The 26,534-nt window shown below is 47.0% G+C and overlaps 1 protein-coding gene across 1 annotated transcript; it reads right to left on the bottom strand.

Moving 5' to 3' along the window:
* Nucleotides 1-9,924: 9,924 nt before the first annotated feature.
* Nucleotides 9,925-17,510, bottom strand: LOC101833903 (carcinoembryonic antigen-related cell adhesion molecule 15). Its single transcript, XM_005086462.4, has 4 exons — nt 17,326-17,510; nt 11,984-12,343; nt 10,808-11,083; nt 9,925-10,169 (listed from the first exon to the last, which is right to left on the bottom strand). The coding sequence occupies exons 1-4, from the start codon at nt 17,369-17,371 to the stop codon at nt 10,156-10,158; spliced, it is 696 nt and encodes a 231-aa protein (XP_005086519.2). The 5' UTR covers nt 17,372-17,510; the 3' UTR covers nt 9,925-10,155.
* Between the last annotated feature and the right edge of the window lie 9,024 nt (nt 17,511-26,534).

Raw genomic sequence — 26,534 nt, 5'->3', positions numbered from 1 at the left:
TCCAGAGGGCCTGGGTTCAATTGCCAGAATACACATGGCAGTTCACAACTGTCTGTAACTCCAAGATCTGACACCCTCAAGCATACATGTAGGCAAAAAAACCAGCAATGCACGTAAAATAAATTCATCAAAAATAAAAGAAACCCCACAGAGTTGTAAAGAAGTTAAGTAGGGCTCAGTTTCTGAATTCCCATATGAACTCAGATCCAGAGGGCACTGCCAGGTGTCTCACACTCTCCAAAAGCTGTGACACTCAGAGTCCCCATTAAAATGCTCCAGGGTTGGCATAGAGTAAACACATCTTCTCTCATGCTCAGAGCATTCCTGATGACCGATACCCATGCTGCTCAGACCCCTGTCATCCATGTGAAGTTGGAATAATGACAGGGGATTGGACTGCATGTGTTTTACACTGGACATATGTCTTTGGACGATTCCCAATCTCTAGATTGTTTGCTGCATAGATATAAAATCCATGCACTGGGTTTCTTGTCCTGAGTCTGGCTTTATTTATTTGTTTGTTTTCAGTGGGACCTTGCACAAGATCATGTTTTGTCGTAACAGTTTCTGGTGTGGAAAATTACATTCACTTATTTGATAGTGTTTTTGAGACAGGGTCTCATGAGTTAGTTCCAGTTGTCCTGGAACTCACTCTGTAGACCATGCTGATCTCAAACTCACAGAGATCTCCCTGTCTTTGCCTCTCAATTGCTGGGTTTAAAGGCAGACCCCACTATGCCTGGCTAAGATGTCTTTATCCGTTTAACGTGGTCAAACTTCTTGCTTTACAAATGATGGTTGAAGGCCCACAGGTATTACGTGTAAGATTTACTGCTTTAGCATTTTGATGACCACAGCTGAGTGTCATGAGTGCATTCATATCGCTGTGTGAGCAGCACTGTCTCAGTCAGTGCTCTGCTGCTGTGAAGAGACACCATGGCCACGGCCACTTTTATAAAGGAAAACATTAAATGGGGCTCGCTTCCAGTTTCAGAGGTTCAGTCTGTTATCATCATGGTGGGAATCAAAGCCGCATGCAGGCAGACACGGTGCTGGAGAAGAAGCTGAGATTCTTACATCTTGACCCACAGGCAACAGGAAATGGTCTGTGATACTGGGCATGGCTGGAGCATATGGGAGACATCAAAGCCCACCTCCACAGTGACACTCCACCTCCAACAGGGCCATACCTGCTAATGATATTATATAATGTATGTTGTTAACCATGCAAGTCTTGTTATTCTGAAGCTTGCCTGGCAGTCTGAAATGTAATTTCTAATTTCAATAATTTTAATCTATTTCATTATAAAGTTTATCTTGTTAAATGAAAACATTAATCCTTTGTGAAAAACCAACTTTTAATGGAATTGACTTTTTGGCACAATTAATTTTTACCTCCATTCTATTCTTATTCCCTCTTCCATGGGCTGGTGGGCAGGTGATACTCTTTGTTGCCCTTTGGAGGTGGGGGTCTCATGCTTTAATATAAGAATCAAGTGCCCCTTTAGCAAAACTCTGCACATGGGGAGACTGCAGTTCGGGTCTTAGCTGCAGTTGTGGGCACCGTTAGTGTAAGACATGAAGTCAGGTAGCTGGTGGACCTCTGATAAACCACACAACTTAAGTAAACCCCTCCCAACTGGAAGCCTTAGTTTTTCATCCCTAAGTGGAAATGATTTTTCTCATGACAGACACAGGTAATATACCCCCTGAAGGAACTAATAGAAGTTCATCATGCCGAGAGCCTTCCCCAGCTCAGCCCAGGGTGAAATCCTCACATTCATGCCTTGGCTTTCCCTCCTTGACAGCTGGCCCTGGCTTCTCAGCTGGGGACACTGCTCACATGGAGGCTGGAGTTGTGGCTGGGGTGGCTGTGACAGCATGGCGGGCACATTTCTTACATACCAAGAAGATTCACTCGGACTGTGCTGTGGGTAGGTCTGTGGAGCATTTTCTTTTCTTTTCTTTTCTTTTTTTTTGGTTTTTCGAGACAGGGTTTCACTGTGGCTTTGGAGGCTGTCCTGGAACTCTCTCTCTGTAGACCAGGCTGGCCTTGAACTCACAGAGATCCCCCTGCCTCTGCCTCCTGAGTACTGGGATTAAAGGCGTGCGCCACCAACGCCCGGCCTGTGGAGCATTTTCTTGATTAATGATTGATGTGGAGGAGCCCAGCCCACTATGCACCTATATTTAAAGGCAGTCCAGACTAGACTATTTAAGAAAGGTTGATAAATGTTTGCCTGGAAGTAAGCCGGGAAGCAGAATTCCTCCATGGACTCTGTTCTGGTCCTGCCTGCTGGTTTCACCCTTGCCTTCCTTGAATGATGGACTGTAAACTGTAGGCTGAAATAAACCTTTTCCTCTCCCAAGTAGGTTTAGGCCAGGCAGTGGTGGTGCACACCTTTAATCCCAGCACTCAAGAGGTAGACACTGGCAGATCTTTATAAGTTTGAGCCCAGCCTGATCTACTGAGCAAGTTCCAGGACAGTCTTCAAAGCTACAGAGAAACCCTGTCTCAAAAAAAGCCACCCCCCAAAAAAAGAAAACCAAACTCAGACAGGGTGTCAAACGGGTGCAGGTGGGTCCCTAAGAGTTTGAGACCAGTCTGGACTAAACAGAGTCCCAAACCAGACAGAACTGCTCACACAGTGAAATCCCATCCCCCTACACAAAGAAATCCACTCCTCAGGCCCAAAAATAAAACATCAAAAAAATTAAATTCATTCATTCATTCAAACACACAAACAAATAAACAAAAAACCCAAAATGAAACAAATGCCAGGCAGTGGTGACACAAGCCTTTAACCCCAGCACTTAGAAGGCAGAAGCCGGTGAGTCTCTGAGTTCATGGCCAACCTGATCAACAGAGCAAGTTCCAGGTCAGCCAGGGATACACAGAGAAACCCTGTCTCAGAATATATATTAAACAAGTCAAGTACCCCACTGATGCCCCCTAGATGTTAGTTGCTTGAGTTCTAAGTCCTGCTTGATTTACATAGTGAGTTCCAGGCCAGGCTGAGCCAAAACATGAGACCCTGTGTCAAACAAAGAACAACAGAACCAAATCCACACATGCTAAGGCAAAGATTTGAAGACACCTCCGGTAGCTACATCAGGCAGAGATGGATTCAGCCCTCAGCCTCTATGACAAAAAAAATTAATTTCTTTCAATCCTGCAGATGCCTAGATTTCCAGACTTCTGACTTCCAGGAGTATAAGCATGTCCGTGGGCTTTAATCTACCAATTGTGAAGTAAGAGATGTAAACTCATTAAAAAATACTGTAGACATTAATCGAGGAGGGGGAGGGAGAGGGAGAGGGGGAGAGGGAGAGAGAGGGAGGAGGGAGAGGGCCTTAAGTGGAGCATAGCAGCACTAGGCTGGGATGAGTCACATTTGCGTGACTCTGGGAGGGGCTCCCGTGGCCCAGGTGGGAGGGAATAAGAACAGCGCAGGTGTGAGGCCTAGCCAGAGCTGAGGCAAGCGGGTACTGAGACCATGGGAAGAGAGGCAGGAAAAGATGCTTGAGGTATAAAACAAAAACAGGGAAATCTAAATCTACATGTAAGAGTCTCTTCCATGAGGAACACTTACTTCCTCTAAATTGGTTTGTTTTGCATACTTGACTTTAAAAGTTGTGCATATGTGCACATGCAAAAGTCACACACGGGCAGCCTGCTTTAGCTGGAATTTTAAAGCATTCACAAAAGATATTGTAGGGGCAGGAGAGCTGGTTTTGTAGTTAAGAACACTTTTATTCTTGGTAAGGACCAGTTCCCAACACCTACCTGGTGGTGGACAAGGCCCCGAAACTCCAGATCCCTGGGCTTTGGCGCCCTCCTCTGGCCTCCGTAGGAACCAGGTATATGCACACACATACACTCAAGCAGAGGACTCAGAAAATAAGAATAAGTACATCCACAAGCAACATTTTAAGCTGATAATTCACAATGGCTAATAAGATCCCTAAAGACTATGCATCAGTTCAAAGCAGATAATAAAAATAAATAAATATTCTGAAAAAACTTTAGAGGCTATAACAAAAGCAAGGATAAATTCTGGGAACAACTTTCTACTAGATTCTACATCAAAGGCAGGGGTGGGGACAGGGAGAGATAGAGAGCTTGTATGTAGCCAGGCATGGTGGTGCATACCTTTAGTTCCAGGGAGGCAGTGGATCTCTGTGGGTTCAAGGCTAGCTTGGTCTACATAGCAAATTCTAGGACAGCCAGAGATACGAAAGGAGACCTTGTTCAAAAAAATCTTTTTCTCATTTGTAAAGGCAATGTTTCTTCAGGAATTCACACTCAACATCAGCTGTGGTCATATATATCTCTTTCTCTGTCTCTCTCCTCCTCCCCTCCCCTCTCACTCTCACACCTAAACCTGTGTGAAACTGTCTTTATTTTGCAAACCAGTCCTAAAGTTCCAAAGCCCTGAAGCCCAATTTGTCCTGAATCAAGTCACTAAAGCTTAGGGGAACTCTTCCTCCTGAGGGTGACAAGGTAGAATTGTGTCTCTATCCCCTCAGGGCTAACATTCCTCAGAGGTCCTGCTGAGATCCATCTGGTTGACAGCTTTCCCTGCCTGTCCCTGCTAAAGTCCCCTGCTCAGCCTGGTTTGCATATTACCTTGGGTTCCTTTGTTTTGTTCCCTTAGTTTGGTGTTTGGTTTTTCGAGACATGGTTTCTCTGTATTGTTTTGGAGGCTGTCCTGGAACTCACTCTGTAGACCAGGCTGGCCTCGAACTCACAGACATCTGCTTGCCTCTGCCTCCCGAGTGCTGGGATTAAAGCCTTTGCCTTGGTTTCTCTGGCCAGAGATCTACTTAGTGTTTGTTGCATGCCAATAACACCAAGATTACGAGTCCCCTTCAGTGGTTCTCAACCTTCCTAACACTGAGACTCTTTAACAGTTCCTCATGTTGTAGTGACCCCCAAACCATAAAACCATTTTCATTGCTACTTCATAACTATAATTTGGCTGCTTTTATTAATCATAATGTAAATATGTGATTTCTTATGGTCTTGGAGGTCACAACCCACATGTTGAGAATCGCTACCCTAGACTCATCTATACTTGGATCCTGGGTCGTTATAATAATAGTACATGGTTTTGGGGACAGACATCACCCTAAAACCTGATACCCCACACATCTGAAGCCAATCTCTTGCCTCTAGAGATCAGGCAGGGACTCAGGGGAATGACTTCCCGGATGCAGCCTATTCAGAATAGCTGCCTCCCAGAAAACTTCCTCTAGATTTGGAGTCTCATGACCACTGTCTGTGCCAGCTTATTGTCCATCTTTTGTCTGTAAAGCTAGCAGCTTCCAGGGTGAGGGGGCTGTGATGGTGGAGGGTTGGGGTGTGGAGCCAGGGGAGACACCTCTGGCAACTTCTTCCCCTATGATGGCCTCAAGAAGAACTGAGTTCTATAACTTATAGGGTGAATATAAATTAAACCCCACATACTCCCACTTTATAAGAATCATTCAGCTCTTCGGCTGACTCCACCCCTGCTGAAAGGCAGTGTGTGCTGGGTAATTCAGCCCCTGGGTGCTCTCATCATGAACGTGGCCCTGTGGGAGTCAGGAAGATGCCTGGCTAAGGAAGTCATGGGATCCTCACAGAGGGAGGAGCACTAGGGAGCCCTGGCTCAGGACCTCTGTCCCAGACTCCACTCCAGGTGACCATGGGGACATTCCCTCCAGGGTGAAGTTTGACTTCCTGCTTGAGCTGACAGGAACCAGGCTTCATTGGCATGTGTAAACAGCCAGCCCACTGCCATGACAGCCACATGTAAATCCACAGTTCCTGCTGTGGAACAATCTTTGCACACTGTAAATGTGCATTGCTCTCATTGTTAACAAAAAGCTGATTGGCTGATAGCTGGGCAGGAAGACACTGGGTGAGACAGCCTGACACAGAATTCTGGGAGTAAGAACAGTGGGATCAGGGGCTGGCAAGCCAGTTGCACAGGAAGCAGGAAATGAATGTGCCATGCTAATAAAGTTATTGCCATACCACGGGGTAGAGAGTAAATAAGGATATGGACTACCTTAAAATATAAGAGCTAGGGCTAGAGAAGTGACTCAGTGGTTAAGTGCACTGACTGTTCTTCCAGAGGTCCTGAGTTCAATTCCCAGCAACCACATGGTGGCTCACAACTATCCACAATGAGGTCTGGTGCCCTCTTCTGGTCTGCAGGAATATATGCAGGCAAAACACTATAATAAACAAATACATCTTTAAAATATGTATATATGGGGCCGGGCGTTGGTGGCGCACGCCTTTAATCCCAGCACTTGGGAGGCAGAGGCAGGCGGATCTCTGTGAGTTCGAGGCCAGCCTGGTCTACAAGAGCTAGTTCCAGGACAGCCTCCAAAGCCACAGAGAAACCCTGTCTCCAAAAACCAAAAAAAAAAAAAAAAGTATATATGTATATGCATATATGAGCTAGTTAGCAATATGCCTGAGTTATCAGCTGAGAATTTCTAATTTATATTAAGCCTCCAATCAATTATTTGGGAAGCAGTTGCTGTGTATTTGGTAGCAGGTGGTCAGGACAGGAAAACTCTGCCTGCATGGTCTTCTAGCCATCTCCTTCTGCTGAGACCCAGCATGGAGAGTACCCAGGCATTCAGCCTATTGCTTTGGTGAACCTCTGAAGGGCCCACTCTCACCCAGCCCCTATTTGACAGCCATGTCAGGCTGCAGAAAAGACCCAGCAGGACATAGACCCTGACTCAGCAGCCTGTGCCAAGCTCCCAACCCTGCCCCACCTCGCCCTAGCCACTAGGAAGCCAGAAACTCTCTGTGTAACAAGGAACCAACCAGAAGGTAGCTGGCAGGTTCTGGAATGCAGCGCATAACAACTGCCCTTGGAAGGGCCTCTAGGTGTAGCAACCTTACTGCAGCTGCAGCTGACCAATCAACTCAGGACAGGCTGCACAAGCCCGGAAATGCACCAATCCCGAGACTGGTGCAGACCCCAAACACTCCCCTGGGTTTACCCCAATATTTTCCCTGCCCCGTGGTCCCTTGAGGTCCTTCTGGCTCCACCCACTGTGTCAGACGGACAGAGGACCCAAGCTGACGCAGTTAACTTGTTAATTAATTAAAGACTCTTTGCCTTTGCATCAGATCAGGTCTCTTGGTGATTTCTTGTGGTTCAGAATTCGGGCACAACACTTCTAAGAAACACGTCCTCTTGGCAACTGCTTGTACTCAGGGGTACAGTTCAGTGAAACCCCACAGTTATGCAAATGGTAACAGGCTGCTGATTCAGGATGCTTTCGAGGTCGCAAGGTCAGGTCATTGTTCATACTTAAGGTTACCTCACAGCCACGACAATGATCATTTACTGGGAGACAGAGACACTGAGAACACGGTGGTTGAATCAGTCACTGGACAGCAATGAAGCAGGAGATGCTACCGCTTTACAGCAACTCCTCCACCCCAAACGTCTTACTTAGATGTCTGTGGACCAGAGAGAGATGACTGAGATCTGCCAACGTGAGAACTACTCCCATTCGGTTCCTTCACAAAGCCTGTGGCGCCACTGTCACTCCAAATCACAGAAACCATAACCCAAGAGTAGGGCTCTGTTCCCCTCGCCTGCTGGCCATCTGGTACTGGGATCCACAGAGGGCAAGTCTTCAACAACCAGAGCCCGGAACTGAACTCGAGGACGAGGCTGTCCCATTGAAAACCGCAGGTGAGCTCAGCATAGCTCTGTCTGAGGGCAGAAGCTGGGGATATCAGTGTTAAAGCCTTCCAACATTTCATGTCCAAGAGGAGCAACAGAGTTTACATGACCATGGGATCTGTATCAAATACAGAGTCAGCCCTCAAATTTCGTGGGGAATGGAATTCAGGAGCCCAACACACCCCAAAAGTGGTGGAAACTCTAAGCCCCGTGGAAACGGGGTAGCGTTTGCACGAGGCCAAGCACATGCCCTAATCTGCTCCAGTCGTTTCTGATACCTAATACTAACACCGTCTAAAGAACAGTCATGTCCGTGAAGTGAGGCATGGTGGAGGAGGTCAGATTGGCCATTGGGCATAATGCGTTCTTGAATAGCTTTGATCTGCATCCAGTCGGCTTCCGTATCAATACCGTCTCTCTCTAGACCCCTTCTGCCGCCTCTAACGTGTAGCATTTTGTCACCTGCTTATATGCACACAGACACATAGATACATTTACCGTGTGCTGTGTGAGCTCCTACTAATGATTAAGATGAGAATAAAAGAACCCTCATTCTCCTCAGCCAAGCTACCAAGGTGGGTGGATTAGATGACAAATTGCTGTCATCGGAACCCCTACATGTTGTGGATGGTTATTCAGTCAATTCTGACATTGTGGAATGACACAAACGCGTTCATCTGTTTCTGGCACAGGGCACTCCCAACACAGCCATGTACAGATCCATCGTCACGAGGCGGGGCTAACCCTGCTTGCTTTTCTAAAATCATCCATAGATGTGTAGTTTTTCCTCCTTTGCTCTTAGCTACTTTTCTTTCTGCCGGGCACTCGGTATGGCCTGGTCCTACTTTCTTGGACACTCTGGGCTTCTTTGCTCTTTTCTGAAGCTCCCTCACCCGCTCCCTCCCCGGTGGGGCTGCTTGTCTGCCCTGTGGTGCTGCCCTGTGCTGACCTCCACACCCGGCTCATATATCTGGCTTCTCCCTTCCTCGTCTCCATCTCCCTTTCCAGGCAGCTGCCAACATTTCTGTCTGAATGCCCTGCTCTGTTTTCTTTTCTACTTTTGATGCATACTTAATCTTTAAAAATTTTATGTGTGGGGGTGTTTTACCCGCTGAAGGGATTCAGGCATTATGCTGGCCTGCCCCTTGTCACAAGGCATGCGCCACCATCCACACCGGGCTTCTTGTTTTGTTGACTTTTTTCTCAGAAGTGATTCTTAATGGCATGCTCCAGTGACAAAGAGAAACACCGAGGCCACAGCACCCAGGTGATCCAGAAGATAAGGGAAGTCTCCCCAAGGGAGGGTGCCCATCTCTGTAATAGAGGTACGGGGGAGGACATTAAGATGAGTCCTGTGAAGTGCGGGTCCCTTAGGGTGGCCCAGCCTGGGTGGAATGAGCCTACTTCAGGGCTATCTCAGGCAACTCTTATTTATTTATTTATTTATTTTTGGTTTTCTCAAGACAAGGTTTCTCTGTATTGTTTTGGAGACTGTCCTGGAACTCTCTGTAGACCAGGCTGGCCTCGAACTCACAGAGATCCACTTGCCTCTGCCTCCCGAGTGCTGGAATTAAAGGCATGCGTCACCAACGCCCGGCCAGGCAACTCTTTTACAGTGATGGAGAGAGAGTGTGAGTAGGTCTGAGAAGCAGAGATCCCCTCTGGAAACACACAGGAAGGAGGGAATAGTCAATGAGCCCAGGATCTCCTGGCAGAGCAGGACCTAGAACAGCGGTTCTCGCTGTGTGAGTGTGGCTGACTCGGAGTCCCTTTGCTGAAAACAGTAACAGACACTGTGAAGACTAACCACCCCACAGGCCTTTGCTCCTGGGAGGACACTGTGGGCAGATCACTTGTTTCTTTGGGATATTTTTGCTTCTGTCATAAGGATATTGGACTCACATTAGGAGGAAAAACTGAGGCTTAGAATGGGGTTTTAAAAAATTCACTTAAGTGTGTGAGGTTTATCAGAGGTCTACCCCGCTGCTCACTTCAAGTCTAACACCAACGGTGCTCAGGATTACAGCTAAGACCTGTGAAACAGTCCCTCTATGTGCAGAGTTTTGCTAAAGGGGCCCTTGATGCTCACATTAAATCCTTAAAGCAATATGTAAGACACTCCCCCACCGTGCCCACCAGCCCATATTGGAAAGAGGGAATGAAGATAGAACGAAGATAAATTAACAGTATGGAAAAGTCAATTCCACTGACACTTGGGTTTTGACAAATGATTCATATTGACTTTTTAAAACTAGATTAATTTTATAAGGAAATTGATTGATATTAATAAAACTAGAAGGATAACAAAAATCCCATGGAGAGCAAAATGTATGATATGTATGTCATTGTATGTAGTACACGTCTACCACTCCAAGGCCAGGAAATTCTTCTGCAGATGACATGAACTTGTCTGTAGAGGGTCCTAAAGATTTCACACGAAGTTGTCAGACTAATGAGCAAAATCTGCAAAAACAAACAAGCAAAAGAACACACTTAGATGAGCTGTATTTCTCTGCACTGATATTAACCATGAACAAGTAGATTCCTGTTTTGCCTCACACAGAGGGACAGAAGTAGCATGGTGATCACTTACGTGGATGGGGCTTGAGGGAACGGAACAGGTTTGGAACTTTTGTAAATAGACAACACTCATGCTTACACTGTAGGGAACCTCAGAGTAGGCTCATGACACCCCAAGACCAAGTTCTCAGCACAAAGGAGATATATTTGCCTCCAGAGAAACAGAGGGCAGGAATAAGAGATAAAGATGGGAGATAGGCCGGGCGGTGGTGGCACACACCTTTAATCCCAGCACTCGGGAGGCAGAGGCAGGCGGATCTCTGTAAATTCATTGCCTCTCTGTAACTAGATTGGAATGACATTCCTACTTCCTGGTGTTTTATTTGGAGACTGCAGGTTTATGTTACCACCATGCTGGCTGTCTCTGTGTCAGCACTGACAGTCTCCTCCCTGGAACATTTATCCATGTGGCACACAGGTGAGAAACACACACACACACACACACACACACACACACACACACACACACACACACACCCCGAAACTGACTGCGGTGAAGGAAGAGAGGAGAGATTACGCACTGATCAAGAACAAGTGGACGGGGTTACTCTTCTTGGAACTGAAGGGGTTGGAGATTGCACACAGATACTCCCCTGCATCCTGCAGCCTGAGGGGAGCTATGGTGAGCCTGTGTTTTTCGGGAGACAGCGTCATCCTACTGCTGAAATCCAGGGGCTTGTTATTGAAGATCCAACTGATGTCAACTCCAGGGTCAGGTGACCTGCAGGTGAGGACTGCGGCATTCTGTCTTTTCACTATAGTGCTCTGGACTTGGATGGTGGGCTGTGTCACAATCTCTGTATAGAAACAGAAGAGACCCAATGAGAGATACATCTTCAGAGATCTCAGACAGACAGCCCTCTCTGCTCCACAGGCACCGATGGGGAATCCAGGGCCAAGGCTACAGCCAGACATCTGTGCTTGTCGTCTGCCACCCATGGCCTGTGTGACCCTGAGTTAGGCCCTGGGTCTCTGTTTCCCTATAACAGGACACATGGGGAGTGATCATTGCTGTGTCTGTGAGTTAACCTTAAATAACGACCAGACCTTGGGATGGAGAGCTACCCAAAACACGGGAGTCTATTACCATTTGCCTAGCTATCAGACTACCTGATGATAGGCAGCTTCCATGAGTGCCTGCAAACCTATGAGAACAGCTTGCTGATGGCTTGGGTACCAGGCCAGCTTGGTTCTCCATGTTGTCTTCAAGGGACCCAGCTTAGATGTGGCTGTCACAGCAATGGGATGGCTGCTTACATATGCCACTAAAGCCTTGTTCTCTGTCAGCCCTAACAACAAGTCTGACCCCAGCCCTGGAGACAGGGTCCCCAGGGTCACCTGGGGTGGAGTCTGGAGTTGGGGCTTCCTGGGTCTCCCATCTGTGTGAGGATCCCGTGTTCTCCTCAGCCATGCCCTGCCTGAGTCTCTCAGGGTCCATCTCTGCCCCAGGAGTCTTGACTGAGTCTAATGTCCTTAGCTGAGTTACCCACTGCGGGTCCTCCCCTCTGCAGGGTGGACTTGGTGATGGGTTTTGATCCATTGCAGTTTAACTCCCCCATGTGTGTCCCGCATTAAATGCTCAAACCCCAATGAGGGGGCACAGGGCAGAGGGGAGGTAGGCACAGGGCAGCCCTGACACACCTGTGTTAAGTGGAATGAGCCCCACCCATCACCCCAGGTCACTGTGAGTCACTTACTGTACACCTGGAGGTGGACATGTGTTATTTCACATTGATAATGTGTTCCAAAGGTTTCTAGGGTGTAGATCCCGGTGTCTTCCTGGGTGACGTTCTGGAGCAGCAGGGATCCGTTGCTGTACACCCTCTCCCTCCCGCTGTATTTCTGCCCCCGTTTAAGTGTCTGAGAGGCTGTTTCATAATGTGCGATCTTAAATTCTTCGAAGGCACGTTTCCCTTTGTACCAGAAAAAGGCCTGGAACTTCTCTGCCTGGTTATCAACGCGCAGAAGAACATTTTCCCCCTCAGGAACAGAGGGTGGCACAGCCTCGACAGATGGGCCCGCCACAGCCTTTGAGGTCCAGCAGGCCGAAAGGGCAGCTAGAAGGAAAGCAGGAACACCCCCCATCAGCATCGAAAGCAGGAACACCCATCACATTGGGCCCCTGTGTCCTGTGGATGTCAGCTCATCGCTCAGCCTTGATGTGTAGGTGGGGTGCACCCACCCTACTTGGTGCAAGAAAGCAACACAAGCCCCTTCTCACAGTGCTTCTAAAGCCGGGCCACCTGTAGGGAACTCATGTGTATGGTGCTCTGTCTGCATGTACCCTTACAGACCAGCAGAGGGCACCAGATCTCATTACGGATGGTTGGGAGCCACCACGTGGTTGCTGGGAATTGAACTCAGGACCTCTGGAAGAGCAACCAATGCTCTTAACCTCTGAGCCATCTCTCCAGCCTGTAGGGAACTCTTAGGAGTTTGCACGGCCCTGTCCTCATTATCCTCACATCTCTGCTCACTCTCAAGAGTATTTTGGGGATGGGAGGTGCCTTCCCTGACTTCCTCCTCTGGAGACCCCACACCCCCCTTCAAACATTCCTTATTTTCTTGCTCTGTTCCCTTTGTGTTTGCAGTCAACCCCTGGCTGCCCTTGCTTTTGTCTTTCTGGCCATTAGAATGAAGGCCCTGGGGGCTGGAGAGATGACTCAGCGGTTAAGAACACTGACTGTTCTTTCAAAGGTCCAGAGTTCAATTCCCAGCAACCACAAGGTCACTCACAACCACTTTGTTTTTTGTTTTGTTTTGTTTTGTTTTGTTTTCGTAGCTTTGGAGGCTGTCCTGGAACTCACTTTGTAGACCAGGCTGGCCTCGAACTCACAGAGATCCGCCTGCCTCTGCCTCCCTAGTGCTGGGATACTCACAACCACTTTGAATGAGATCTGGTACCCTCTGCTGGCATGCAGGCAGAAGGCTGTATACACAATAAATAAATTAAAAAAAAAAGAATGAAGGCCCTGTTGGTACTGGGGAAATACCTCACTGGTTGAGAGCACTGGTTGCTCCTCCTGAGGACCTGGGTTCAATTCCCAGCACCCTCATGGCTTCTCACAGCTGCCTGTGACTCCAGTCCCAAGGAATCCAGTACAACATGAAGGGAGTGCACAGACATTCATTCAGGCAAAAGATCATATGCAAAAAACAAAAGCAAATAAAGCCTCAGAACAAAGGCTCCGTGAAGTCTGCTCTATGTGGGAGGCCGGGTGCCTGGGAAAGGCTTGGATACCTGTGGCCGAGTGGATGATGGGATGAATGTGACCAGGGGCTGGGTACCCAAGCTTGTTTTTACAAACTCCTGAGCTTTAGAGATAATGAGTGTTTAATACCATGGGTTGATTTATATTTTTCCCATTTATCTATATCTTTGTTCTGTGTGTGTGTGTGTGTGTGTGTGTGTGTGTGTGTGTGTGTAGTGGGGAGGGAACAGGAAAGAGAGAGTGAGGGAGAGAAGAAGGAAAAGAGAGAAGGAGGGGGAAGGGAGAGAGGAAAGGATAGATGGAGGGAGGAAGGGAAGAAAGGATGGGTGGAGGGACGAAGGGAGGAAGAGAGAGGGGAGAAAGGAGGAGGCAGGGAGGGAGAGGGGAGGGAAGGAGGGAAGGATGGAGAGAGGGAGAGACTTTCACAAAGCCTAATTGCAGTTCCAGACTGGGGCCATTACTTGGCAGTGGCCACCTTACAAAGTGGGAGAGGCTGAAGTCTCCCAGCAGCAGAAAATGGAGCCAACTTTACCCTTTTCTCCAGGGAGAACACTGCTTTTTGTGGACCAATCCACATGGGGACAGATAAAGACTATTCAGGCAGAAGGCATTAGAGCCCAGGAAGCGATCACAGACTCCTTGGCGTATACTGTGACCGCCTCTGACGGCCATCCGAATCCTGACATCCACGGGGCTTGGCTGAACTCAGATGGTTGAGCCAATTCATCAAATACAGCCCAACAGGCCACCAGACACATGGATAACACTGTCCCGATGCGACAGTGCTGTTACCAGTCACTTACCCAGCAGCCTGCAGCTCTGCTGCGAACACAAAATGCTGTCCGGCTTGCAGAAGCCAGAAGCCTTTTTGTCCGGCCCTCCACAGCCCCGTTACAGCGAAGGCACCTTAGCTGCCCTTCCTCCACACATGTCTACATCCTCTGGTTCTCTTTCCCGTGTCTAACACACTCAACACACTCCCTTATCTTCCCAGACAGTGTTGCAAGCCCCTCCAGGCATGTGAGTGGCCAGACCCCTCCCCCAGGGACCTGCAACTGCTGGGTTCCACCCACAAAACACTCTACTGTCCTAACAGCTGGACCCAATCTCTGGACAGGAAATCCCACCAGTCTCTACCCTGGAAAGCTCCACCCTGACAGGTTCCACCCTCTCCCCGAGAATCTCTACATAAGCTCTGTATCCTGTTCAGTTTGCTGCTGTCTCTTCCCCGAGCAGAGGCAGCCACACTCCTGTTTTGGTTTGGTTTTTTTTCCCTCCCAATAAATCTCTTGGTGAAGTTTGTGGCACAGTGTGACTTTGTGGTAGTCCTTGGCTTCCCACTGCCAGGATACCTTTCCCTCTGAGCTGTGATGCTTGTAGGTGTGTTCTAGTCCCATGCTGTACTCTGCCGAATGCCCTGTGACTGTCTATAAGTCGTGTGGCCTCAAGGAAAGATCTTTGTACCTTATCCATCATCACGGGGATTGTTGATGGAAAACAGAGCTCTCACATCATGGGGGAGATGAGACACACTGAGTGACCATCAGCCCCCCATTCCTTGATTCCTTCCATGTTTGACGCTTTCTGTTCTGTTCAGTAACTGAGAGAGCAAAGGTTGTTGTTCTGGACAGACAGATTCCCAAGATAGAGAAGACAGACAGCATTCAGGCAGCCAGGAGGACACGGATTGAGACTTAGACAACAGACAGGTTACAGATAGGCTGATAACCGTCATCTACAGAGGGACAAGAGCAGGAGCCAAGGAGAGAATTCCAATTGGGATGGATCTTACTCAAATTAAGCGGAAAGGGGGACTCTGGTTTCTTTCATGTGACACTGATGAATGTTGGTGTCTCTGAGTTTATTTCGACTATATTTAACAGATTCAATACAACAGGTTATTATATTTCAAGTTAAAATAATGAAGATCACTGTTTGGCCTATTGGAGCAGTGATTACAGATGAAAGGAACAACCAAAATTTACACATTTTTAAAATTAAAGTCTAGATTGATTATACGAGACCCTTGAATTTACAGTCTTGTGGACTTTAGGAAAAACCTATTCCATTTTGGAGTACTCAGGCAAATGTGCCATTGTTTTATGTTAGCCTTTCCTGTGTCCAGTGTCACCTTACAGCTATAAACAGTGCATGAAGACATTGCCCAGCAATAGCAGTTCTGAGGGGACAGAGGCACAGCTGTACTCTGTTATCAGCAGCCTCCTGAAGAGTCCCCTAAGCTTCGGGGACCTGCACTCAGGCCAAACAAGGCTTCACAGCTTCAGTGCTAAAGGCAACGTTCAGACTGGCTGGAGGAGTAAAGACATTTTACCTCACAGGGGGGAAAAATGCAAAAAAAGAAAACAAGTAATCTGTGGTCAGTGTGAGTGAGGAAGCTTCCTGAGGACAAGAGCTCTTTACACAGGGGATACTTTCACACAGCATGAATTCTCTATCTCGTTTGCTTTATCTTTAAATGGGCTATATTGTTTTCCTTTTGTGCAGATTTTTGCTGTTTGGAGATTTGGAAGAAGGCATTGTCAGAAAGAGAGGAGAAAAAGGAGGTAGCATGGGAATCTATAATACTGGTATGACACTCACTTTTTCTTGTTCTTTTCAAGATCAGGTTTCTCTGTGTAGCCCTGGCTGTCATGGAACTTGTTTTGTAGATCAGGCTGGCCTCAGACTCACTGAGATCTGCCTGCCTCTGCCTCCTAAGTGCTGGACACCCACTTTAAAAAAAACTGATTTTGTGTTTATTTTTATTTTATCTCTTCACACTTAACTTTCATAGTGCTTGCTAATTATGAATTGCCGATTTTAGAATTTCTTTTTTATTTTATTTTTAAGACAGGGTCTCGGCTGGGTGTTGGTGGCGCATGCCTTTAATCCCAGCACTCAGGAGGCAGAGGTAGGAGGATCTCTGAGTTCGAGGCCAGCCTGGTCTACAGAGTGAGTTCCAGGACAGCCTCCAAAACAATACTGAGAAACCCTGTCTCGAAAAACAAACAAACAAACAAATAAACAAACATAAAAAGACAGGGTCTCTTTGTGTAGCCCTGGCTGTCCTGGAACTCTCTCTATAGACTAGATTGACCTCAAACTCGCAGAGACCTACCTGCCTCTGCCTCCTGAGTGCTGGGATCAAAAGGCGGGCCACCACCTCCAGCTATAATTTCTTTTTTATGTTATTGACACCGTCACAAAAGTAGGCTGCCTATTTGTTACTTTTTAAGTGCTCTTTAATTGCCAATGACTGTTAACTTTTACACTAAGTCAACCAATTTAGAGGTAGGCGATGCGTGGGAGGGACTTCGATTTTGCTAATTTTTCCTTATTCCCCCAGGTCCTGTTTTGAAAGCTCCCTGTCCTTCCAGTATCTCCTACAAACGCACCCCTTTCTCCTGACACTCTTTCTACAGTATCCTCTTGCCAAGAGACCCCAAGTGGCCGGGATGTGCAGAGCCAAGCAGGGTCCCGTTCCTCCTTCCACACCCTTGAATGATTCCCACCTACAGGGCCAGCGCCCTCCCTTCGCGATCCTCATGTGTGTCCTACTTCCACCAATCTCGGGTACGAAGCATGGTGACCCATCTCCGCACCCGGACTGGCCGGCCAGTCTTCAGAGAACACACATCAGGTGATGGTGATTCTCACTGAATAAAGTATAATCTGGCTCCCCGCGAAACATTTCCAGCTCCCGAGGCTCCCTGGGGCACAGCCTCTACCCCTCCCTGTGCCCTGTCCCCTTGGAATTGAAGCAGAGAACGAGTCTCCTCCCAGGGTCTCTTCCTCTCTGAGGGGGGGGCGAGGGGGGGCTGTCTCACCGGTGAGCAGGAGCCCTTTGCAGCAAAGCAGAGAAGGGGGCGCCATGGTCTCAGTACCCGCTTGCCTCAGCTCTGGCTCGGCCTCACACCTGTGCGGTTCTTATTCCTTCCCACCTGGGCCCCGGGAGCCCCTCCCAGAGTCACTCAAATGTGACTCATCCCAGCCTAGTGCTGCTATGCTCCACTTAAGGCCCTCTCCCTCCTCCCTCTCTCTCCCTCTCCCTCCCCCTCCTCGATTAAAGTCTACAGTATTTTTAAATGAGTTTAAATCTCTTACTTCACAATTGGTAGATTAAAGCCCACGGACATGCTTATACTCCTGGAAGTCAGAAGTCTGGAAATCTAGGCATCTGCAGGATTGAAAAGATTTTTTTTTTTTGTCATAGAGGCTGAGGGCTGAATCCATCTCTGCCTGATGTAGCTACTGGAGGTATCTTCAAATCCTTGTCTTAACATTTGTGGATTTGGTTCTATTGTTTCTCTCTTTGTTAGATACAGGGTCTCTTTTTTCTTTTTCTATTTTTTTTCTTTTTGGCTCAGGCTGGCCTAGAACTCACTATGTAAATGTTAGAACTAAACAGCTAACATCTAGGGGGCATTAATGGGCCACTTGGCTTGTTTATTTTATTTTATTTGTATTTTTTGGTTTTCTGAGACAGGGTTTCTCTGTGTAGTGATGGTTGTCCTGGAACTTGCTTTCTTGATCAGGTTGGCCTTGAACTCAGAGATTCACCTGCCTCTGCCTCCAAAGTGCTGGGGTTAAAGGTGTGCACCTACTGCCTGGCATTTGTTTTGTGTTGGGGTTTTGTTTGTTTGAATGAATGAATTAATTTAATTTTTTTGTTGATGTTTTATTTCTGGGCCTGAGGGGTGAATTTCTTTGTGTAGGGAGATGGGACTTCACTGTGTGAGCAGTTCTGTCTGGTTTGGGACTCTGTGTAGTCCAGACTGGTCTCAAACTCTTAGGGACCACCTGCACCAATTTGATAACCTGTCTGAGTTTGGTTTTCATCAATGTGCTAAACACTATGACCAAACCTACTTGGGTTTTTATTTTTGTTTGTTTTGAGTATTCGAGATAGGGTTTCTCTGTAGCTTTGAAGGCTGTCCTAGAAATTGCTCTGTAGACCAGGCTAGCCTTAAACTCACAACGATCTGTCTGTCTCTGCTTTCAAGTGCTGGGATTAAAGGTGTGCACCACCACTGCCTGGCCTAAACCTACTTGGGAGAGGAAAAGGTTTATTTCAGCCTACAGTTTACAGTTTACAGTCCATCATTCAAGGAAGGCAAGGCTGAAACCAGGAGGCAGGACCAGAACAGAGTCCATGGAGGAATTCTGCTTCCTGGCTTACTTCCAGGCAAACATTTATCAACCTTTCTTAAATAGTCTAGGCTGGACTGCCTTTAAATATAGGTGCATAGTGGGCTGGGCTTTTCCACATCAATCATTAATCAAGAAAATGCTCCACAGACCTGCCCACAGCACAGTCTGAGTGAGTCTTCTTGGTATGTAAGAAATGTGCCCGCCATGCTGTCACAGCCACCCCAGCCACAACTCCAGCCTCCATGTGAGCAGTGTCCCCAGCTGAGAGGCCAGGGCCAGCTGTCAAGGAGGGAAAGCCAAGGCATGAATGTGAGGATTTCACCCTGGGCTGAGCTGGGGAAGGCTCTCGGCATGATGAACTTCTATTTGTTCCTTCAGGGGGTATATTACCTGTGTCTGTCATGAGAAAATCATTTCCATTTACGGATGAAAAACTAAGGCTTCGAGTTGGGAGGGGTTTACTTAAGTTGTGTGGTTTATCAGAAGTCCACCAGCTACCTGACTTCATGTCTTACACTAACGGTGCCCACAACTGCAGCTAAGACCCAAGCAACAGTCTCCCCATGTGCAGAGTTTTGCTAAAGGTGCCCTTGATTCTTATATTAAAGCATGAGACCCCCACCTCCAAAGGGCAACAAAGAGTATCACCTGCCCACCAGCCTATGGAAGAGGGAATAAGATTAGAATGGAGGTAAAAATTAATTGTGCCAAAAAGTCAATTCCATTAAAAGTTGGTTTTGTTTTTTTATTTTTATTTTTAAATTTAAATTTAAATTAGAAACAAGGTTGCTTCACATGTCAGTTCCAGGTCCTTCTCCCTTTCCCTCCTCTGCTCCCACCTAAAAGTTGGTTTTTGACAAAGGATTGATGTCTTCATTTAACAAGATAAACTTTATAATGTAATAGATTAAAATTATTGAAATTAGAAGTTATATTTCAGACTGCCAGGCAAGCTTCAGAATAACAAGACTTGCATGGTTAACAACATACATTATATAATACATATGTATAATTTACGTATATGTGTGTAATTGTGCGTATGTGTACTGTTGTGGTACTCTGAATGTAATTAGCCCCCATAATCTCACAAGATGAGGCACCATTAGCAGGTATGGCGGGAGCATGGCAGCTGGGAGTACAGCAGTGTGCAGGCAGACAGGGTGTTGGAGAATTCTACATCTTGATCCAAGGGCAACAGGAAGTGAACCGAGACACTGGGCAGTATCTTGAGCATAGAAAATCTCAAAGCACGCCCCCATAGTGACATACTTCCTCCAGCAAGACCACACCTACTTCAATAAGGCCACTGCTCCTAGTAGTGCCACTCCCTTTGGGGGCTATTTTCTTTCAAATCACATCTTCTGTCCCCTATCTTTGTCTCTCATTTCCCTCCCTTTGTCCCCCTGAGGCAAATACATCTCCTTTGTGCTCTGAACGTGTGGTCTTGGGGTGTTCTGAGCCAATATGGACCTTTTACAATAACTTCATCTCTGCTGAGATCCAATGCCTCTGGCATCTGCGGACACCTGCACTCATGTACAGACACACACACACACACACACACACAGAGGCACATACACATGATTTTAAAAAATGACTCTTAAAAAGACTAAAACCAGTAACCTGCTGCCACGGTCTATAAGCACACTGAAGTTTCACAAATCTTCTCTAAATTGTCCTCCCATTCTGAATGCAAGTGTTTCACACTCACCTGAAGCTTGTCATTTTAAAGGGTGTGTGTGTGTGTGTGTGTGTGTGTGTGTGTGTGTGTGTGTGTGTGTGGAATTAGCCTATGATGGGCTAGGCAGTTCTTAGGAAACACTGGTAACGCTGTGCTACCACCTAGCGGCCATGATTGGGAATCACACTTAGCCATTCTCAAGATAGGAATTGCAGGGTCCAAGTCAGAGCCAGAATCAGCCCAGGCCACACTACTGAGCAATTTAACATCTGAAAGTGAAGTATTGGGCTCAGTAGCAAAGGCACTGCCCCAAATCCACAGAACTCACAGCGTGAAAGAAGAAAACTCTCAAAAAGCTGTCTCCTAACTTCCACTCACATGCAATGGTATGTGGGCACCCCACCCCCCACAATAAATAATAAACACTACACAAAAGTGAAGTTCATAGTTTGGATAGCCAGGCAGTGGTGGTGCACACCTCTGATTCCAGCACGCTGGAGGAAGAGGCAGGAGGATCGCTGTGAGTTCAGGTTGGTCTACAGAATGAGTTCTAGGACAGCCAGGGCTACACAGAGAAACCCTGTCCCGAAAAGACAAAAAAACAAATTATATTTTTATCTATTTCATGTGTGCGCATGTGCCTGCGTTCCGTCATGGAGTCAGGTGTCGTCCATCTTTTCAAAGTGTTTGTTTATTTGTAGAGTCAGGGTTTCTCTGTGTCTCCCTAGCTTCCTGGAATCTGCCTGCCTCCCCTTCTCAATCGCCCCACAAGTGCTGGGATTAAAGGCTTTCATTGCCACACCGCCACCACCAGTGACTTTCACCTGTTTTTTTCTGAGGCCTGCTCCCATTGGCTTAGAACTTTGCCAACTAAGTGAGTTAGGGTAGCTGGTCAGGGGTCCAGCTGCAGGGGTCCAGTTATCTCAACTCCCGTCTCATCATGGCTGGTATGACAGGGACACCGCACCATGACCACAGAAGACAGGGATGCAGAAGAAAAGACCCAAGACATAATGGACATGAACGCTGCCTAACTTCATTTTAAGAGAAGACTTATTTTTCAGTCTCTCTCTCTCTCTCTCTCTCTCTCTCTCTCTCTCTCTCTCTCTCTGTGTGTGTGTGTGTGTGTGTGGCGCACACCTTTAATCCCAGCACTGGGGAGGCAGAAGCAGGTGGATGAGTCCGGGGCCATCCTGGTCTACAAAATGAGTTGCCACAACAGGCTCCAAGGCTACATAGAGAAACCCTGTCTCGAAAATATGAGAGGGGGGGAGGGGGGGAGGGAGGGAGGGAGGTATTAAGAAAGTAGGTCCCTACTTCAGGGAATATGAATCAAAAATCAGAGACTCTTAATCCCAGCACTTGGGAGGCAGAGGCAGGCGGATCTCTGTGAGTTCGAGGCAGACTCAAATGTGGAAATTATACAAAGAAGGAGGCATGTGTGCCTTGGGAAGACAGGAATGGAGGTCAGTGGTAAAACCTCCCAGCACAATAAGGTCCTGGGTCTGTTGAGTAGCATCACAAAGGAAAAAGAGAAAGAGAGCCATCTATGGGACACAGGCTAACCTGCCAGATAACTCCCAGCTTCACAGGTCTGGAGTGGGACCAGATGTTTTGGATCCTTATCACAGGCTGCTGCTGGTCCTGATGGAGATTCTTGTGGTGATGGAGAGGAGCGAGGCTTCCACCAATAGTTTTGAGCTAAGGTTATACATTTGAGTTGGCTATTGATTATGTTCAACATGCATGAGGCTACACTCTGCCCCTGGGGAAGCAGAGGTGCCTACAATGAACTCCGGATGGAGTGTTTTGAAAAACTCCACATGAAACATACAGAAAAAGATATACCTGGGTGGTTTGTGGTGCCTTTAATCCCAGCAGAGGCAGGTGAATCTCGGAGTTCAAGGCCAGCCTGGTCTACAGAATGAGTTCCAGGATAGCCAGGGATACACAGAGAAACCCTGTTTCAAAAAAAAAACCAAAAGGGGGGAAAAAAAAGATAAAATGTTCAATAGGAAGCAGGATGATTTTCAGGTTCAGTTCAAAGTCAGCCTGACCTACTTATGGAGATTATGTGTCAAAAATAACAAGAATATCCAAGGACTTTAATCCCAACACTCCTGAGTTTGACGCCAGCCTGTTGTACATAGCAAGTTCCAGGACTATGTAAAGAGACTCTGTCTCAAAAATGAGTTAGTTAACAATAAAATAAATGACTTGCTTGAAACAGGGCACACCTGTGTACCTTTGTGCTATTGGATATCGGGTCAGTGTGAAGATGTGTCTTTTTTCTTCCTTATCTGCCTACGGCACCTTTTGGTTGGTTTAATAAAGAGCCGAAGCCCCAGTAGCTAGGCAGGAGAGGATAGGTGGGATTTCCTGAAAGAGACAGGAACTCTAGGAAGAATCTGAGTCAGGGAATTCACCATTGAGATTTGGAGGAAGTTGGGCATACACTGTATCAAGGAGCAGTAATGATCCAGGTGGCAGAACATAGATTAATATAAATGGGTTCATTTAAGTTGTAGGAGCTAGTGGGGAACAAGCCTAAGCTAAGACCAAGTTTTCATAATTAATGATAAGTCTCTGAGTCATTATTTGGGAGTTCAAGGCCAGCCTTCATACTTGAAGACACCATTGTAAAGAGAAGCCTTTTCACCAGCCTGGTTCCAGAGCCACATTGTCCCAAATAAACACACAGGAGGCTATATTAATTATGAAGCTGTTGGCCTTGCTTTTTTCTTACTGGCTAGCTCTGACTTAAGTATTTACCCCATAATTGTTAATCTAGGACAGCCTCCAAAGCCAGAGAAACCCTGTCTCAGAAAACCAAAAAAACAAACAAACAAACAAACAAAAAAACCATAATTGTTAATCTAAGTATTTCTCTTATCGGAGAAGTTTCCGGGCTTCTTATCCCTATGGCGGTTACATCTTGACTCCCTGTGTTTCTCCTTCCCAGAGTCCTCCTGGATTCCTAGTCCCACCTATCTTGCTTCCCTATTGGCCAACAGAGCTTTATTGACATATACACAAGACTTCCCCCATCACACCGTCTAACCAAAAACTATGAAAATAAATAAATTACATGCCACTAATATGACTCATTACTGCTGATCACGCTGACCAGGCTAGCCTCTATAATGTGTGACAATCCTCCTGCCTCTGCCTCCCAGGACTGCTGGGCATGCAGTCCTCCATTTACCACCCGGCTTAAAATTCCATATAGGTGTGTGTGTACATGTAGATGGGAAAACAACAAAAAATTAAAAGTGGGCTGGGGGTGGTCGTGCATGCTTGTAATTCTAGCATTTGCGAGGTAGAGGCAGAAGGATCAGGAGTTCAAGGTCATCCTTGGCTACACAATGAGTGTGAGGCCAATCTGGGATACATGACACCTTGTCTCAAGAAATCAAAAAGGGCCTGGCAGGATGGCTCATAAGTTAAGCTCCATTATTGCTCTTGCAGAGGACCTGGGTTCAGTTCCCAGCACCTACACTGTGGTTCCCAGATGTCTGTAACTCCCATGCCAGAAGATCCGATGCCTTCTGCTGACCTCCATGGGCACCGGGCGAGCGTGAGGTGCACACATATATTATTCAGGGAAAAACACTCATATGCATAAGATAAAATAAGATCAATGTTTTATTTTTATTTATTTTTTGCTAAAAAGTTGGCTGGTGGAAGGAACGCTTCATAGTATTTATGAAACCCTAGATTCAATGACCACCATTGCAAAACCAGAAAACACAACACGGAAAAGAGGGTTAAGATGGTACAGTGCTTGCTATCGTGCATGAAGCCCTGGGTTCCATCCCTGGTATCATAGGAAGTTGTATAGAGGTGCAGCTTTGTAGCTTTGTAACCCAGCACCTAGGAGGAGAAGGCAAGAGGAGCAGAAGCCCAGGGTTATCACTGCTATGAAGGTTTGAATGGGAATGGCCCTCACAGGCGCAAATGTCTGAATCCTTGGTCCCCAGTCGGTAGAACTATTTGGGAAGGATTAGGAGGTGGGGCTTATTGGAGTGGGTGTGACCTTTTTGGAGGAAGTGTGCCACCGGGGTTTCCAAAGCCCATGTCATTCCCAGTTAGCTCTCTCTGTCTCAAGATGTAAGTTCTTGGTTACTGCTCCCCAGTACCTAGTTACTGCCCACCTGCCTTCTGCCACGCTCCCCAGCACATGGTCATGGACTCACCCTCTGAAACTGTAAACAAGCCCCAGTTAAATGCTTTCTTTCATAAATTGCCTTGGTCATGGCGTCTCTTCACAGCGATAGAGAAGTAACCAGGACACTTGGCTACTATGGGGTTGAGTAAGAGGTTAGCTTGGGGGTAAAAAGCAAACAAGGGGAAAAAAACATCAAACAGTGCTGGTGAGATGGCTCATCGGGGAAAGCCTCTTGCTATCAAGCCTGATGACCGGAGTTCGATCCCCGGGACCCATATTATTAATAGAAGGAGAGGATGAACTCCACAAAGTTATCCTCACACAAAGACTTTCCATGCATGCCCTGTCATAGGTATGCAACACACACACACCACACACACACACACACACACACACACACACACACACACAAATTCGATATTAACAAAAAAAAAAGTAGAGCAAACAGAAAAAATAAGCAACAACAAAAGTCCATCATCAGTACAGTACTGATGCTGCATGTGTGGGGGCCCCAGGGTGTCATCCTTAGCACCATAGCAATGGGCTAAATCGTGTCAAGGCTGTGCCGTAGCCTGGCAGGAGACAGACGAGAGATGTGGACAAGCACATCCTGGAACATGCTATTCAAATGGCAAACATGAAGATGGGGAGGGGGAGGGGAGGCTGTTGCGCACAGCTTATATATGAATGTGCTATCATGAATCCCACTACTTCCAGTTGTGATGGCTAGCATCTGTAGTCCTGTGTGTAACTCGGGAGTCTACCTCTGAGGAGGATTCCTGTGAGTTCAAGACCAGTGTGGGCTCCAGAGATCCTGTCTCAAAAAATAAACAAACAAACAGCAAATAAACAGGCAGAAAGAAAAAAAATGGTGACAACGGTTCAGTGGTTAAGAGGGCTTGTTGCCTTTCCGGAGAACCAGAGTTCGGTTCCTGGAAACCTGGTGGAGCGCCTCACAATTGTCTGTGACCTTAGGTTCAAGGGTTCTCACAGCCTCTTCTGACCTCTGTGGGTACCTGCACTTATATGTACATGCATGCATTCACACACACACACACACACACAAATATTTAAATTTTTGCAATTTTTATTAGTTTATTTTTTATATTACAATCCCAGCTCCCCCTCCCTCCTCTCCTCCTGGTCCCCCCACTCCCCACCCCCACACCTCCCCATCAACTCCATGGAGAGGGTAAGGCCTCCCCTAGGAAGTCTGCTAATTCTGTCCCATCATCTCGTTAAGGTAGGACCAAGGCACCTCCCCACCCCCCACACCCCTGTGTCTAGGCTGAGCAAGGTATCCCTCACCATTCCACTAAGTCGGTTTGTGCAACTTTTTAATTTTAATTTTTAAAAGGAATAAAACTGTTCTTGGCAAAGATCCCATCATCCAGGCAGATCCCATCATTTCAGGGGTAGACCCAATATCCTCCACATAAGTCTGTCCATGACCTCATCAATCCTGCAGCTTTCCTGCTGTCAAAACCAGTACAATACTGAACAAACACTCTTACATATGACCAAGTTCTGCTTCCTGCTTGAGATGCAGCCCTGGCTCCTCTGGACCACAACCTCTGTGTGCTGACCCCCAAGAAACGGCTTCCCAGGAGATTTCCCTCTAAGTGATGCTGCTCCCTTGTTAGTCACAGCTGGTTCTTCAGCCCTAGCATCAACTGAGCCAGTAAATCAAAGAAGAATTCAATTTCACAGATTTGGGTGGGGCTTGGGGGGAGGGGGTTGAAACAGGGTTTTTTTGTTGTTGTTGTTTTGTTTTGTTTTTCTGACAGGGTTTCTCTGTGTATCCCTGGCTGTCCTGGAACTCACTCTGTAGACCAGGCTGGGCTCAAACTCAGAGATTGCTTGCCTCTGACTTCTGACTGCTAGGATTTAAGGAGTGTGCTGCTGCCACCTGGTCCTAATTGCACATATTTTATTTATTTATTTATTTATTTATTTATTTATTTGTTTGCCACTGGGCCATCTCTCTGGCCCCGATTCCACAGATTCTTAATTCAAATATATCACACACAAATGGC

Source organism: Mesocricetus auratus, unplaced genomic scaffold (assembly GCF_017639785.1).
Source record: "Mesocricetus auratus isolate SY011 unplaced genomic scaffold, BCM_Maur_2.0 Super-Scaffold_100038, whole genome shotgun sequence".
NCBI classification, from domain to species: domain Eukaryota; kingdom Metazoa; phylum Chordata; class Mammalia; order Rodentia; family Cricetidae; genus Mesocricetus; species Mesocricetus auratus.
Note: the sequence above shows the minus strand (reverse complement) of the source record. Positions and strands in the feature narration are given on the sequence as shown.